This window comes from Vombatus ursinus, unplaced genomic scaffold (genome assembly GCF_900497805.2).
Source record: "Vombatus ursinus unplaced genomic scaffold, bare-nosed wombat genome assembly UNPS02014799.1, whole genome shotgun sequence".
NCBI classification, from domain to species: Eukaryota; Metazoa; Chordata; class Mammalia; order Diprotodontia; family Vombatidae; genus Vombatus; species Vombatus ursinus.
Genome location: NW_020954577.1, coordinates 30,345,018 through 30,362,548, shown reverse-complemented (window position 1 = coordinate 30,362,548; position 17,531 = coordinate 30,345,018). Strand labels below are relative to the sequence as shown.

Sequence of the window (17,531 nt, the reverse complement as noted above, 5' to 3'; positions counted from 1 at the left end):
GCAGTGGGAAAAGAAATTATGAAGAGAAAACAAACCAGGCTTTTGTTTCTAGAGATAAATTAAAATGAGAGGCAGTATGGTGGAGCAGAGAGAAAGAGGGCCGGTCTCAGAGTCCAATTTCAAGCCCTGCCTGTGGCATATAGAAGGGGTTTGACCCTGGACAAGTCATTTTTTTAAAGAAGGTTTAAAAATAGTATGCTTCAATCTGTATTCAGACACCATCAGTTCTTTCTCTGGGAATGAATAGTATTTTTCATCATAATGGACGAGTCATTTTGAACCAGTCAGTGCCTTGGGCAATTTTCTAAGACTGTCATCTTCAGAGTAGTTATAGATCTGCATTGGCCGAGGGAGTTTTCTCCCTGGAACTCCTTACATCAGTGAAATCACGGTTCTAGGCACACGTCAGTTTCCTCATCTATAAAGTGGAGAGGTTGAGAGAGCTGGCCTCTGTCAGCACACTCTATGTGGTCCTATTAAATTTGTGCACAGACAACCAAGCCATGGCAGAAGATGCTAAGTCCGATAAGAGAGAAAAGTATTTATGGAAGGAACAAGAGAGAAAGAACATTCCCAGGGGGAGAAATGGAAGGAAACACCTTTTATTTGGGCCTCAGAGGATGGCTGAGATTTGATTGATGGAAATGAAGAAAGGATACTCTAGGAAGCAAGACTTATGTGAGCAAGGCCAGAAAGCACCAGGAATATATGGGGAGCGATGAATTGCTTACTTAGACTAGTCTCCATAGTGTCTGGAGGGGGACGGTGGGAAATAAAGCTGGGACCACTCAGCCAACAAGCATGTCTGAAACGCTGTATGCTGCTAGGTGCTGTGTTAAGGACTGGAGACAAGCCTGCCCACAGGGAGCTCACGTTTTATTGGGGAAGATGGTGTGAGAATTACTGGGTGTATATAGGATACGTGCATGGAAATGGGAGGTCATTTCAGAGGGCAGGATTGAGGGGGAGGGAAAGGCTTCTGAAGGACATGGGATTTGAACTGGCTCAAAGAAGGCCAGGAAAGCCAGGAGGCAGAGGTGAGAAGGAAGAACATTAAGTTTTCCAGTACTTTGAAACAAAAACTGTTATAAGTATTTTTGTACCTGTAGTACTAAAAATACCTGTAGGTACCTGTGATACTATAGATGTCTGTAGTACTAGAAACACCTATAGGTACCTACCTATAGTGCTATAGGTCCCCGTAGTCCTATAAATACCTATAGGTACCTGTGATACTATAGACGTCTGTAGCACTAGAAATACCTATAGGTACCTATGGTTCTGTAGATACCCGTAGTAGTATAAATACCTGTAGATCCTTTCCCTCCTTCTTTGATCTCTTTGATCTTTGATATTAGTGGTATCGCTAGATTAAAGGGTATGCACAGGGTAGTTACTTTGGGCATCTACTTCTAAATTGCTTCCCAGAAAGACTATATTAATTCACAGCTCCACCCACAAATAGGGAATTAATATGCCTGCTTTTCCATAGTCCCACCAACAGTTACCATTTTGTCTCCTCTTTGCTTTGGTTCCTCTTCTGAAGGCAGTGGGGTACTGTTGAAGGTTTTGGGACAGGGGAATGACGCGGTCAGAGGTTGAAAATAGAATCTTAACTCTTCCCTGCACCGTGCGGAGTGCTTGGGGATCCGTGGGATTATCAGAGCAGGATCACCTTTTCCGGGGTCTCGTTTGGAAGTAGGGGTTAAATTGAAAGCCCCCTTATAAATGCTTTGGAGCGCAGAAAGCATTTGCACAGGGTGCCTTGGGGCTTCATTGTCTGACCTTTTAGTGATGCATTCATGGAATACAACCAACGTAAGATCTTGGCATGAGGAAGCTTTATCTATTTGCTTCCATGACTACATTGGCCTGTCCCCTCCCCTTACTTCCTTCCCCAAGTATTGACACATGGGTGGGGGGCCTGCTTCTGAAAAGCGTAGGCCTATTTTGTTACATGCATCTCCATGCAGGAGAGTGGGTGGAACCTGTCTTACCCAAACCACATCTTTTTTTTAAAAAAAATGCTGTCTTTAAGCAACTCGAGCTTTTCCCTGGTTGAGATTCACCCCCCCCACCCTCCCCCGGCATACATCCTGAGCTTGTACTCTGAGTAGGGAGGTAAGTGCGTGAAATCAAGTGGTGATTGCTAACAATGAAATTTTGGCTCATAAAATCAAGGATATTATTCAAAACTGCAAGATAAATTAGGCTCATTCATTCTGATGGGGCTAGACTCTATGGCAGTGTGTGCTTTCCTTAATTAACACGCTGAAAAGATGGTCTGATTGAGATTATTAATGGATGCAGTGAAATTTCTGCTGCTTACACGGCTTCTGCCGCGCAGTTTACAGAAATGCTTTTCTTTTTTTTCCCCCTGCACAGATTCCTTACATGGCTTGACAGATGGAGTATTCATCTTTGAAGATGTTTCCACAGAAGAGAACAAAGCCACACAGGGCTATGATGCCATTGTTGTCGAACAATGGACCGTCCTAGAAGTGAGTGGGTCATTTATGGTTTCTCTTCCTTTGTTTGTCTGTCCCTGGATTCTGTTATACAATTTTCCTAAAGCTCTTATGGAAGCCAATCTTATAGCTGTTTGTTAGCTGTGTTATTCATGTGAAAAAGCCTGGGTGTCGGTGGCCCTTCAGACAGCCCTTTCCACCCATCTACTCTCTTCTTTCTCACCTACCCCTTTGATGTTAATGGTCCTGAATTTACTCTTTCTGTATAAGAAAGCTACATATGACTCCAACAACCAATCAGCAAGTATCTATTATGCACCAGTTATGTGCCAGGGGGGAGTAGCACAGTAGAAAGAGTGGAAGACCTGAGTTTGAGCCCCAACCTTCAGTATGTGCAGATTGTGTGACCCTGGGCAAGACATTTAACTTCTCAGGGCTCCAGATGTCTCTGTAAGACTCTACATTACAGAAAAGTAGTGCATTAGTAGAGAGAATTTCCTCACCCAGGAGCTACCTATACCAATGAAATCCTGATCTCTATGTGCTGGACACTGTGCTGGGCTCTGACGTTATAAAGACAAAAATAAAACAACCCCTGCCCTGCTGTGAATGTTTTCTGCCTTTCATGTTCTTCCTTTACACTTCCTAAACATTTAAGAAGTCTTAATTGACAGATAAATTTATCCTATGAAAGACAGTGAGATGAGTGGACACAGAGCCAGCCAGAGTCAGGAAGTCCTTTCTGTGACACGTCCAGGGTTTGTGAACGTGGGTCAGGACCCCGAAGCAATTTGTGTCCATTTTACAGATGGAGAAACTGATGCTTGGAAAGGCAGAGTGGATACCAGGTGGTCAGCACTTAGTAAGGGGCAGAAGAGGGTGAGGATGTTGTCAGATTCTTCTTGTGTCCCACATTGCACCTACTCCAGAGTCAGCATTCATGGGATGAATAACTCCATGGTGGTACACACGCCAGACATAGAGGAAGATGGGTGTTGGAAATTTTGCTCCGTTTTGGTGGCTGCTGGCAGAGAAATCACACAAAGCCCCATCCCCTGTGAGTTTGGAAGTGGAGGATGTATATATAAACATTCCTGCTGTACTGTAAGGAAGCCTCTCTAATTTTAGAAATGCATGAGAGTTTTTAAGACCAAGGAGTGATAAACCAGTGATAAACCCAGCATCTGGTGTGTTTCCATGTGAAAACAGAAGTCATCTAGGCAGAGGTGCCTGTCCTAGGAAAGGCATAAAATCAGGCCCCAGGCCAGCAGCCAGGGACCATTCTGTTCCAGAATACACCAGTAAGTCCACCCCATGGAGCCAAGTGGGCACCACCCAATTAGGAAGGACCAGGCGTCCATCATAACCATTCAGAACAATAAGAGCTTAATTTTCCTGCATCCCCCCTTGAAACGAGAGGCAAATAGAGGCAGTGGTATGTAGTGGAAAGAGCCCTGGACCAGTGCCGACAGCTTAGGCAGTCCTGTCAGTCACTTACTCATGCTTGAGCCTCACTTTCCTCATCTGTAAAATGAGTACAAGGGAAAAAAATAATAAGGATTACAGCAATAGCTAATATTTATTTATGTAGCAATTTAGGGTGGCAAAGTACTTTATAAATATTTTTTCATTTGACCCTCAAAGCAATCCTGGGAGGTAGGTGCTATAATGATCCCCATTTCACAGTTGAGGAAACTGAGGCAGGTAGCAGTTACATGCCCAAAGTTGCAAAGTCATTGTCTGAGGCCAGATTTAAATTCATGTTTTCCTGACTCCAGGCCCAGAGCTTTGTGCATTGATATTGGAATTCATGTAATTATAAATAATTGCAAAGCAAGTTTAATTGATTGATGTTTAATATTCACTTTATAATTAATAGTGTTTTTTTTTTAAAGCTATAGCTCTTGGCAATCCTAGCCTTAACTTGGTTGTTTTGGGGAAAATACTTTGTAAACCTTAAAGCTGTATAAAAATGAGGGCAGCTGGGTGGAGTGCCAGGAAGACCTGAGTTCAAATCTGGTCTCAAGACCAGATGTAATGTAGCTATGTAATCCTGGGCAAATCACTTAACCCTGTTTGGCTCGGGTTCCCCATCTTTAAAATGGGGAGTAGATGGTGCAATGGAGGGAGCACCAAGACTGGAGTCAGGAAGACCTGAATTCAAATTTAGCTTCAGATACTTAGTAGCTGTGTGGCCCTGGGCAAGTCACTTCACCTTGTTTGCCTCAGTTTCCTCATCTGTAAAATGAGCTGGAGAAGGAAATGGCAAACCACTCCAGTGTCTTTGCCAAGAAGGCCACGAATGGGACCATGAAGAGTCAGACTTGCCTGAAATGAATGAACAAGAACAATAGTGCCTACCTCCCAGAGTTGTAAGGATCAAATGAATAAGGTGCTTAGCACAGTGCCTGGCACATATAAATATATATATACGTGTGTGTGTGTGTGTGTGTGTGTGTGTGTGTGTGTGTATATGTGTATATATATATATACACACACACATATATATACATATGTATAATAAAAATAAATGTTAGTTATTTTTAAATGAGTTGTCTTATTAGACTCCGTGCTTCATGAAGACAAGCCTCAGGTTTTACTGACACTTTTTCTCTTCCCTAGAATCTAAGATAGCATACAGTAGGTATCTAATAAACGGATAATTGAATGAATCCTAGAATCAGCAGGTAGATAGGTTTTTTGAGTCAGGGCTGACGCCAAAGCCTTGTTTAATGGCACCCGAGGGAGATGCTTGAGCCCAGCACCAAGTTGAGAAGTCAGGGAGGTGAAGGAAAGGGTGGATAAAGGGTGCTGGGCCATTAAAATCCATCATTTCAATGTTTTAAAGCAAAGCCAAACGTACTCCTTTCTTGAACTTTGTCAGTTGTCCTGGGAGCCAACTAGAGGAGATCATTCCCCCTTCATTCGTCATGGCGGCCGTTCCTTCCTCCTCCCTCCTCCTCCTCCTGCGCAGTTCTTCTCCTCATTCTCTTGAGAATCTGCCTAAGTGGGGGCCTTCTTGTCCTCGTGGTATTTCCCGGGGTGCCGGTGGGCCACTCGCCTCCTTCTTGGCCTGGCCTGTTCCATTGTCTCTGTGCCATCTTAAGGCAAGCACAGTGATACCCGAGTGTATGGGTCCCAGCCAGGCCGGGGGCGTACCATCCGAGCTGCCTAATGCTTCCCTTAACGGCCAGTAGGGGAGAGCTTGGCGGTTTGCTGAAGGAAGGTGGCTTGATGCAACAGCTGTGATCCCATAATAGTACAGTGTAGGGGCTGTTCTCGCCAGATCCTCTGGTTCTTCCCGTGGCCTCATGTCTTTAAGTGAAGACCCCATCCTCCCCATCCTCCCCATCCTCCCCATCCTTCCCATCCTTCCCATCCTTTGTCTGCCTTTAGCACTAGGCTGCGGTCACCTCCCCGGGGGTAACTGCTGAGGATCTGTGATCTCCTTCAGGACTGATGCAGCTTGGACACTGCCCACACCTGTGGATCTCATGAGACTCTCATTCTATCCACAGTTAGATTTTTCTTTGGGGGGAAAAAATATGTCAGGAGTTTAAAATGTGTATCCGGTTGTCATAGGAACGTGGTAGATAGACAGTAGGTTTTGAGGTTAAGGCATCCGAGGAGGGAGGGGAGGAAAACTTACTTTTGAAAACACAGAACTTTGTGGTTGTATAAAGCAGTCTGGTTTTGGCAGAGACCCCATGTGGCCTTCTCATGTTTTAAACTTTTGTCCTGTTAGGAAGGTTCAGAGATAGAAAAGTTCCTAAGATCGTAGGGCATTAGAGCTGGGAGGGACCCGGGACCCTCGCTATCCCCGTGAGGACCCTCTGCCTGAAGGCCGCTCAGGAGGAGTACGTCACCAGCTTTCCGGGCAGGCCGTTGCACTTTGGGAAGGCTCGGATTCTTAGCAAGTTCACCCCGACAGCAAGCCTAATTCTGGGTCTGCAGTTTCCGCCCGTTGTGCTTGGTTCTGCTGAGTGAGGCCAGACAGAACGAGCCTTATGCTCTTTCAGGTGACTTTCAGCCCCTAAGTATTTGAAGATAGCTCCATGCCCCCTAAAAGGCCTTCTCTTCACCAGCCTGAAGATTTCCACCTCCGTCGCTGAACAGATGAGGAAACTGAGTCACAGAGAGAGGGAGTAGCTTGTCAGGGGTACTGCAGATATAAGCAGTGGTCCAGATTGGACTTGAACCCAAGACTTCAGTCTCAATACTCTTTCCACACTCTTAATTTTATTGTCACTTGCTCATTTGTTTCAGTTGCGTGTGACTCATCGTGGCCCCATTTGGGGTTTTCTTGGCAGAGATGTTGAAGTGGTTTGTCACTTCCTTCCCCAGCTCATTTTACACGTGAGGAAACTGAAGCAAACAAGGTTAAGTGACTTGCCCAGAGTCACACAGCCAGCAAGTATCTGAGGCTAGATTTGAATTCGAGTCTTTCCAGACTCCAGGCCCAGTGCTGTGTGCACTATGGCAACACCTTGCTTGCCCATACACCATTTTTTCTTTTTGGTGAGGCCACTGGGGTTAAGTGACTTGCCCAGGGTCACACAGCTAGGTAAATGTTATGTGTCTGAGGCTGGATTTGAACTCAGGTCCTCCTGACTCCAGAGCCGGTGCTGTATCCACTGCACCACCTAGCTGCCCCTGCCCCTACACTCTTAATACTCACTATATAATACACTTCCCACCTCCTCTCTACTCTTTTCACTTTTTACACATTCCTTTGTCTTGGGTGATCCTATTATAGCAAACTTCACAGGAAACTATTACTTTATCTGACTTTTCACAGGAAGCCTTTGAAATAGCTGCTAGAGCTTGCTTTTCACACTTTATTTGATATTTAATATTTAACATTTTATTCTGTGCTGGGCTGTTGCTGACATTCATAGAGCATCAGAGTTGGAAAGAACCTAAGAGATTATCTTGCCCAACCCCCATTTTAGAGATGGGGAATCTGAGGCCGAAAGAGATCAAGTGACTTGCCGTGGGTGGCCCAGCAATGATCTGGCAGTGGCATTTTTCTAATTTTCAGGGTGATGACAGTAAAGACGTCAGCACACAGACCTCAGCATATGCCTTCCCTTAAGTGGTCTGGAGCATTCTCCAACCTTGCAGAATCAAAATAGGGGTGAAAACAGAGACCCCACCCAAGCGAGAAGTCCCCTGAACACAGGCCTCCGCTGGCCGAGTTCACCGGATGGCCCCCGCTCTTGGATTAGCTTTCTCTTGTCCCAACAAAAAAGGTGGGAGGTGCAGAGCCTTCCCTTCTCAGGCAGTGTCCCCTCCCCTCCTGTCTTCTGCAGCCCAGCACACATGTACTCCGGGGGTCAGGGGCCTGGTGACCAGGTCCGTCCCCTTTGCGTTCTGGATGAAGCTGCTTTCCCAGCAACCGCTGACCCCCCTGACTCAGCCTGTCTCCTTGCCCATAGGAAGCGTCTGACTCACCTTTCTCCCATGAATGCCCTTCCTGTTTCCTCTCTGCCTCATACCTCCTGCTCTGACCCCTCCCTTCTGGCAACCCGTCCCCTTTGGATGGACCCGTCCTGGCTTCCTGCGTGGTCCCTCCTTCCTCTGCCTGCAGTGCCACTGAAAAGCCCCCTGAGTGCATCTAGAAATCGCCATCCTTTCTCTGCTGGCATCCCCGAACCATCGTGTGGTCATCCCAAGGCGTAAACTCATGGGCTCCTAGAGCTGGACCCGGAAGGGCCTCTGGTCTGACCCCGGGGAGATCTCAGTGACTTGTTGCAGGACCCCAAAGTCTTGACTTTAGAGCTCCAGGGACCTGAGGGCCCTATGGTCTGACCCCTTCATTTCTCAGATCAGAAAACTCTAACTCACTTCACATCCCGCAGGGGAGAGAGTAAAGATCAGGGTAGTATGTGAAACTAGCTTTTCCTGACTCCAAATCCAGCCCTGTGTTGTTTATGATTAATATTATTATTAATCGTTATTGGGATGAGGAGAGGACAGCATCAGGTGAACAGAAAGAATAATCCTACTGTTTTTCAGTGGTTGGGCAAGAAAGCAAGTAATGATAGTTGGTGTAGAAGGGGCCAGTAATAGAATGAAATGTTTATCAATAGGTCATTCGTGATGTCATTTCAACCCTGGCAGGGTCGCAGGATTTTTCTTTTAAATATGTTTTCCTTGAGTTTATAGACCAGAGGGGAACCTGAAGGATAAACCATCGGGAATGGAAAAATGTATCCAGAGATTGTTTTCCTTTTCTTGTTTATGCAAGATGTGATTTGTGACTTATTTGGACGCTTTTTAATTAGTTAAATAAAAGCATCAAGGGTCCCATGATTGTCCTGAAAATGTTTATTGTTAGCGTAACTGTCCGTCAGTGCGTCAGGGAGGGCCGTCCGCCGCTGCATAAATTCTGCTGTTAACTGCTTTCCTCTGATATATTTATATTTTCTGGACTGAGACAGAGACCGTCGAATAATCTTGTCATCTCCCTCCATCGCCTAGCTGAACCCAGGTCTCATAATTCCTCTTGTTTTTTTTGCTGATTTCTTTTTTTCCTTTCAGTATTTGAGTGTGCATATCATCCCTTAGTTATTTCTAAAGGAATTGCTTTTGTTGTTTTTGATGTAGCGTTGACATTATTCCACCATGGCTCCCTTCTCATTTTGTTTTTGTTTTTGTCTGTCTCTTTAGTCTCTGACATCTTTTCATAACATCATGGTTTTTCTTTGGGTTTCCCATTGCTTTCTGTTAACTTTTCCATTTCTCGTGAGAATTTTGGACGATTTTCTTTCTTCAACACTTCTTTGATGATTTTTTTTTTGAGGGGACTCATGAGGAGGCGGAGTACTTTGCATGTTCTCACCTTCCCAGACGTCTTATACTTCTAACTTTTTCCAAGTATTTTACCACATCCATTCTCTCATTTCATCTTCACTGCTGTGTGAAGTAGAGAATATATTCTCCCATGCTACAGATGAATAAACTGAGGCACAAAGTAGTAAGATGATGTGCTGAAATTTACAGAGCTAGTTAATGGTGGATCTCGAAAGCCAGGCAGAAGAATTTGGATATGGGTGTAGTAGGCATCAGAGAATCCAGTAGGTTTTTAAGGAAGGGAGTAGCTTGGAGATAATAGTGTTTTGGGAAAATGTGTCTGATCGTGGCACATGCATAGGATGGACAGGAGCAGGTAGAGGGTGGAGTCAAGGAGACCAGCTAAGAGGCTGCTCCTGGTGTGAAGTGATGAGGGCCTTCCCTAGAGCAATGAAGGCAGGGGTGGAAAGGAAGGGGAAAACCAGAGAGATGTTTTGACAGATTAGCTAGAGGGGACGACAGATCGGAGAGGAGGGGGACTACCAAATAAACCTGTTAGCACCAGCTTCACTCTGCCCACGTCAGCACAGCCACTGTGGACACCTTTATACATAACCACATGTGCCCCGGATGAGTTACAGCCACAAGTTGGGGCGACTCCTGAAAAGTCACCAGTTAGGGAAATGTTTATAGAGTCCCCACTATATCTGAGACCCCATACAAACTTGATTAAGGCATTAATTCAAGGGAAGGAGTGTAGGCATTAAAAATGAATGCCCTCCCAGATCCTTTCAGCACCCATTCATAATTTTATTTTGTTTTCAAGCTTCCCAAGGGGTGATGGAAGGCCACAAATCAGGAGTGAGGTTTTAAGGGGGCTGAGTAGAATGAGACCATTAAAGATGCCTTGTTACTGTTGTATGGCCTGGTTTATATCGAAGTTGAGTGTGTATTCACAGATACAGACCGTCTAATCCAATCCCTCATTTTATCCATGAGGCACCTGAAACCCAAGGTGGTTAAGTGACTTGTCCAGAGTCATCTAAGTAGAATGTATCAGAGATAAGACTTGAACTCAGGTCCTCTGATGTAAAAGCCAATACTTTTCCCACTCTACCAAGAGAAGTGTGAAAATCACCTTGCATGAGAGGGGATGGGGGTAGGAATTTAGCTTTCTAGACCTCCAGAAAGTTCCCTTTCCTTCCCTTTAATAAAAGTAACGCATATAAATATGTCCATTGTATTTAGAATATATCGTGGTAGACAATAGATTTTTTAAAAGCCTAATGACCATCATAGAGCTTGAATTTTACATTTTAGTCAGTAAACATTTATTAAGCACCTACTATATTCTAGGAATTATGCTAAACACGTAAACAAGAAAAAGAGTCCCTGCCCTCATGGAGCTCACAACCTAATAAAAACAACACAGAAAAAGAAGCTGAAAGTGGCGGTGGTAGGGGGAGGAGACGTTGTAGAAGAAGGTAGTGGGGCATACGGCGCGTGATGGAGTCTAGTCCAAGGAGTACAGATGGTGGGAAATGAAGAGAGCCCTCTTTAAATGGCTCAGCAGTGCCCTCCAGTGAGAAGCTATTGGGGATGTTGATGACTCTCAAGTATCAGAGCTGATGCCGTTTCACCTGGGATGAGGTTTCCTGGGGCCAGGATCCTGCTGGAGTCTAGTCCAAGGAGTGCGGCTGGTTTTCTCTAAGCATTCCGAACTCTGTTCACAGTCATCTTAACTTAAAAAATAATCTCATTGAAAATAATGTGGCAGATACACCAGAATGTTTTCAAATGTGTAGAAAGTGCAGAGTAATTCTATGAAGTCGGGAGAGGAGTAAATGAAATATATTTAGAAGACTTGAAGATATCTTTCTAGTTAAGTATTTATCCACAGCCAACATTTGAGGATTTGATAAATTGGCCATATTGGGTAAAACTTTCATACTGAATGAAGGAAAAAGCATTTATTAGGCACTTACTCCATACCAGCCTCTATGCTAAATGCTGAGTATACAGATACTAAAAGCAGAGATAGTCAATCCCTGCCCTTGAGAAGCTTACATTCTAAAGGGGGGGACCGCACAAAAAGAAGATCCAACTGAAAAGAAAGGGTCTACGGATAGAATTCTGTGCTAGGGCTCTTTGCCACCTTTATAACTGGGTGTTGTAGCATCTTCAGTGCCTCTGGAACTGTGGGTAGCAACCCTGTACAGTGTAAGAGGCACTGAAGAGGTCGTGAGTGGAAAAAGTTGAAGGAGCCCTGTCCTAGACAATCTAGAGCTCTACTGAACAGTACAGAGCATTCGGAGCCAACACAGCTTTAATGAGAACTGAAATAAAGAAAAATTAAGAGGCTGCTTAGAACCTTCGTGTATCGTGGGGCAGGATCAAGCGGCAACCCCGATTCTTGTGGTACGCAGAGTACGAATTTCACTTATTTTGTGATGAAATTTCATTGGAGAATGGATTCATGGAGGTGGAAGGGCCCTTGGAAGCCATGTGGTCCAGCTTTCCCTAAATGATCCATTTCACTCCCTGAGGTCACCCGTCCTTTGCATAAAGATGAAGATTTCAGTGATGTGAAATTCATTCTGTCCTGAGGCAGTCCTTGTGGGAGGCAGTCTGATACATGGAAAGCCAGTCAGTGAGCATGCATTAAGCACTTGCTGTGTGCCATGCACTGTGCTAAGCAGCAGGAGCATTTATTAAGCACTTGCTGTATGCCAGGCACTGTGTTAAGCGTTGAGAGCATTTATTAAGCACTTTCAGTGTACCACGCACTGTACTAAGCTTCAGGAGCATTTATTAAGGACTTTCTGTGTGCTATGCACTGTGCTAAGCCTTGAGGATACAAAGAACTCCCTGCTGCTGGCAGAGACAACATGTAAGCAGCTATGTCCTCACGAGATTTATATGGGATAAATGGGCTGTAATCTCAGAGGGAAGGCACTCCCATTAAGGGGATCAGGAGTGGCTTCTGGCATGTGATGGAATTTTAGCTGAGACTTGAGGGAAGCCAGGAGGCAGAGATGAGGAGGAAGGGCATTCCAGGAAAGCTTGGCACTGGCATCAGCGGCCTCGGGTTCAAGCCTCATCTCTGGTGCTGATGCCATTATGGTCTTCAGTAAATTCTTAGATGCTTATAGTGATTTTCCCAGGAAAGAAACAGCCTTTCTTAGAGTGAGGACCCCGGGCAGTCTGGTGGCTGGGTCATTTCCCAGCATCCCACCCTATGAGGCTTCTTTCAGATGGGTCCTTCCATGAGCCCTCAGGCCATTTCTTTGTCCCGCCTGGCTTGTAGCCACCCCCACTGCAGCTCTCTGGGCAGCAGCTGCCCAGCTAGCCAGTCAGTCAGCATTTATGAGGCACCTACTATGTGCCAGCCACTGTGCCACATGCTTGTCATCCCCCTTCCTAATAATGTTATCCCCAGGGGCATTGGGTGGTGGCTTCTGTGCCCGGAGGGTAGGCTCCATTCTGGTTCTGACTCTCAGAGAAAACACGTCATAAAAAAGATGCTGCCCACCCGCTTTTGTAGGAGTTGGCCCACCTAAGAGTTCTGGGTGCTTATGTGCTATCATGGGCCAGACTGAGAGCAGCAGAGTTTGTTGGGGGTTTTGGGGGCGTGGGGTGAGGGTTGTGGTTGAGAAAGGGCAGATACAAAATGTTGAGAGCAACTCTAGCAACCAAATGTTTCAAATATTGTTAGAGCTAAGAGAATATTTCCCAAATGGGGATCCCAGAGCACCCAAGGACAGGATGGTGTCTGACACGGGGAAAATTCAGAGACGGAAAAGCCATTATTTTGAGCCTTAACACTAGACCATGAGCCTTAACCACCTGCCTCCCAGGAGGAGAGATTGAGGGCAGGACCGCCCACCCCCCACCTTCCGGCCCTGGGACCCCTGAGAGGGCCTCCTGACACCGACTTCCTTGGCAATGAGGAAACGTTAATTTTTACGTCTCCTTCCTCTGCCAGCTACCATTCTGCTGACCTAGTTCTTAGCATCCTCTCCCTGCTCTGAGCATCTGACTTTTACTGATCTGTGTGGATTCCCCTCTTCCTCTACCCCCTATGGAATATAATCTCCTTGAGGGCAGGGGATATTTCAGGTTTTGTCTTTGAATCCCCAGCATCCAGTGACATCTGCTACGTTGTAAAAACAGTGTCTTCTTGTGAAGTCTAACCAGAACTTTGTAAATGTTTTCATCTAATATTCCCCCCTACACACACACACTCCATCTAGTTTACGGTTTGGTTTTAATTTGGCCTATGATAAGTGCCAATTTTTAGTGTATACCAATTTCCTCCCCCCTTTTAATGGGATCTCATTTTAGGAATATGGCCAGCATTCAGGGCCAGCCCTTATTCAGACCAGCAAAGGGTGGTTGGTTATTAGTATACCTAGAATTTGGAGTATAGATCTACGTCTAACCCAGTTTCCTCAGTTTAAGGAAGAGAAAACTGAGACAGAAAGGTTAAATGGACTTGGAATCATATAGGTCGTGGTGGTGGTGGTGGTGGTAATAGTAGTAATAGTAATAGTAGTGGCAGTAGTAATGGTAGTACTAGTGGCAGTTGTAGTAATAGTGGTAGTAATAGTAGTAGTAACTCATATTTATGTAGTAATTTAAGATGTACAAAGTACTTAACAAATGTTATATTATTTAATCCTCACAACAATCCTGAGAGGTAGTTGCTATTATTTATCCCCATTTTATAGATGAGGAAACTGAGGCATATGAAGGTTAGGTTGCCTTTGGTCACACAGCTATTAAGTATCTGAGGTGGGATTTGAACTCAGGTGTTCCTTATTCTAGGTTTAGCACCAGCAGCAGCAAGGTAGCCCAGGGGATAGAACACTAATTCTGGGTGCAGCTGGCCTTAGACCTTACTAGCTGTGTAAGTCACTTAACTTGTATCTGCCTCAGTTTCCTCATCTGTAAAATGGGAACAATAACAGCACTTGTCAGGTTTGTTGTGAGGAGATATATTTGTAAAGTGCCTGGCACACAGTAGGTGCTATATAAATGCTTATTTCCTTCTTCCTTTTAGTATTCTATCCACTGGGCCACCTAGCTGACCAGTAAGCAGTTAGAGGCAGATTTTGAACCCCAAATGACCATCATAAATGACATTATTGTACATTATTTGTTTCCACATGACTTGCCTTTTCCTCCTTCTAACTCTGAGAATATGCAGATGGTGAAAGTACTGTGATTTCATTGGCAGGGAGTTCTCCCCCTATCTATGATGATTGATAGATAGATAGATAGATAGATAGATAGATAGATGGATAGATGGAATAAATGGATAGATGGATGGGTAGATAAGACAGATGGAGGGATAGATAAGATAGATAAGATGGATGAATAGATAGATGGAACTGGATGGATGGATGGATAAAACAAATGGATGGATGGATGGATAGATAAGATGGAAGGAAGGTTGGATGGATGGATAGCTAAGATAGATGGATAGATGGATGGATAAGACAGATGGATGGATAAGACAGAAGGATAGATAAGATAGATGGATAAATAGATGGACAGATAAGATGGATGGATAGATAAGATGGAGAATAGATAGATGGAATTGGATGAATGGATGGATGGATGGATAGATAAGATGGAAGGATGGATGGATAGATAAGATAGGAAGATGGTTGGATAAATGGATGGATGGATGGATGGATGGATGGATAAGACAGATGGAAGGATAGATAAGATGGATGGATAGATAAGATGGATGAATAGATAAATGGAGTTGTCTGGATGGATAGACGGATATATGGAGAGATGAGATAGAAAGATGGATGGATAGACAGATGGATAGGTCAGATACATAAGACAGATAGATAGATAATTCCTGGGGAGGCCCAGGGAGATGAAAGGATTGGCCCATGGTTGCTCAACTATTAAGTGTCAGAGTTAGGATTTGAATCTGGTCTTCCTGACTCCAATCTCAGCCCTTTCCCCACGAGGCCATAGTGTTCCTACTGTGGGAAGAGTCCTTTAGCAACTCTTTCTCTTTCCAAGTAGGAGGAGACAAGGTTAAAAATGAACAAATAATTGCACAGTGAAAACATGCCTCCTCTCTTTTTCATTCTAGGCCAAGAGATTGTTTTGTAACTGAAAAAAAATCTACCCGCACAAAGTATTTTTCCTCTTACTTACCAAGGCAAATGAGAGGGACTTCGCTTGGCACTGGATGGAGAAAATGTTGCTTGTTTCATTGTTATCAAACAAAGCAGCTCCCAGAGCCTCGCACAGTGAGCAGGCTGCTGCGGGGCTTGGGCGTGTGTGTCTAAAATGTCAGTTTGCAGAGGGTGTTGGCCTGCAGCTGTCACGGTATGTGGTCCTGCCAAACAACAGACAGGATGTAATCACTGGGGGCTGGTTAATGGTTTTAATGCAGGGGAGAGTAGGAGCAGCATCCCCTTGCAAATGGACGGCAGGATCTCTCCCCCCTCCCCAGAAATGCCTGTCCCTGCCCTCTCGACACTCAAGATGTCAGGTCACATTATTTCCTCTTTAATCCGTGAGTTTGGGCATTCAGACTTACTGGAGGGCCTGTGTTCTGCCTGGGTGAGCAGTGGTGGGCTGGCAGCTCTGGTAACTGGATAACTGCAAGGCATTGGGCCGCTCGCTCCCCATCATCCACGCCCCCAGCATCCACCGCATCCCCTTCCCCGCCTCGGAGAAGGACAGGGCTGGTTGGCTTTTCTTAGAGGTCAGTGGGTTCTTTGATGAATGGAGACGCCTCTACTCCTAGTATCGTGTCATACGAAAATAACCAACTCCCTGAGGGCAGGGACTGTTGTAGCACCAACTCTTGGTTTAGTCCTGAATGAATGAATGAGTGAGTGAATGAATGAGCGAATGAATGCATGAGCGAATGAATGCATGAATGAATGAATGAATGCATGAATGAACGAATGAATAGAAAGGAAGAAAAAAAAGAAAAAACAAAACCAACATCAGTAGGAAGAGCCTTTGGATTTGGAGTTTTTCGGTATATAGTGAATGTTTGAGAAGACTATAAAATCTCCCAAAGGGTTTTGGGAAGGAGGAAAATGAAGAAGCAAATGAGGCCTCTTCCCTGATTCCCCTTTGTCTTTCCTTCTCCACAATCTAGGAGTTGTGTCTCTCTATGGTAAACACAGATAATTAGGCTAATGTAATCAATTCTAAAAAAAGAAACATAATTTAAAAATTTGTTTCATTGTTGCTATATATATTTTATAAATATTTTTATTTACATATAACATTTAATAATAAGTGGGGGGGGGATGCAGTCAGAGGAATAGAGTTTGAATCCCACATCTGCAGCTTATTATCCACATGGTATTGGGCAAGGCCTTCCTCTCCTTTGGACCTCAGTTTCCCCATCTGTAAAGTGAGAGGGATAAGTTAAATGGCCTCTCCCGCTCCCTCCCGCTAGAGATCTATGATCTTTCGATCTGTGCACTTGACTCAGGACACTTTTCTAAGATGGGGCATTTTCCCCAATGTAGTTTTTTTTAAAATCTCTTGTTTTTGGTGCATGCTGGCAGCAGTGGCCTCCCGCCCAGCATGCCGCCATAAATTAGACTCCTGGGCCCCAGGTCCTACAGTGAGGTCACAGCTTGTCTGGCACAACTGAAACAGGAGGTAAAAATTAATAGCATGAAACCCACTGCCGTAAATAAGTAGCTGCCGCGTTATTTTCCCTCATCCCGATGAGGCTGGGTGGTCCAGTGACTTAATTTTCACTTACATTTTCATGCTAGCGATCTGCACGCACGCTTGGCCTTGCTCAGAAGTGTTATCGGGGTAGTAATAATATTAGAAAGTTCTGCCATTTATTCTCACTCTCCTGGGCACAGTGTCTATTCTGCAAGACTTAAGGTGGTCAAAAGAGTTAATAAACATTGTAGGTAATAAATGATAGAGATAAATACAGGCAGAACTAAGAAAGGAGATAAAACCTGAAGAGTCTGAGATTCAGGGGTATGGGCAATAGAGCATAATCTCTCTGAGAAGCTTAGAACCTGTGTGACCGTCTGAGACCCGTAACCTTTCTGAGGCTTTAGTTTTTCTCTCTATAAAATTAAGGACTTGGATTCAGTGACTTTTAAGGCCCCTGCCAACCAAGTTTTGTGATTTAATGATTTCTGCACATCACATATACTTTCATCTGTCCTGTCTCCAGCATCCCGCACTTAGCACAGTGGAACCTGAACTCCGCAAAATAGACGTGAGAGCATTTGAAACAACCTT

General features: G+C 44.7%; 1 protein-coding gene across 1 annotated transcript in view; it reads left to right on the top strand.

Moving 5' to 3' along the window:
• Positions 1-17,531, top strand: part of RFTN1 (raftlin, lipid raft linker 1) — a 156,461-nt gene that overhangs the window by 106,574 nt on the left and 32,356 nt on the right. The window contains exon 7 of the mRNA XM_027871938.1: positions 2,386-2,501. Within this exon, the coding sequence (XP_027727739.1) occupies positions 2,386-2,501 (116 nt within the window). The remainder of the gene's footprint in view (positions 1-2,385; positions 2,502-17,531) is intronic.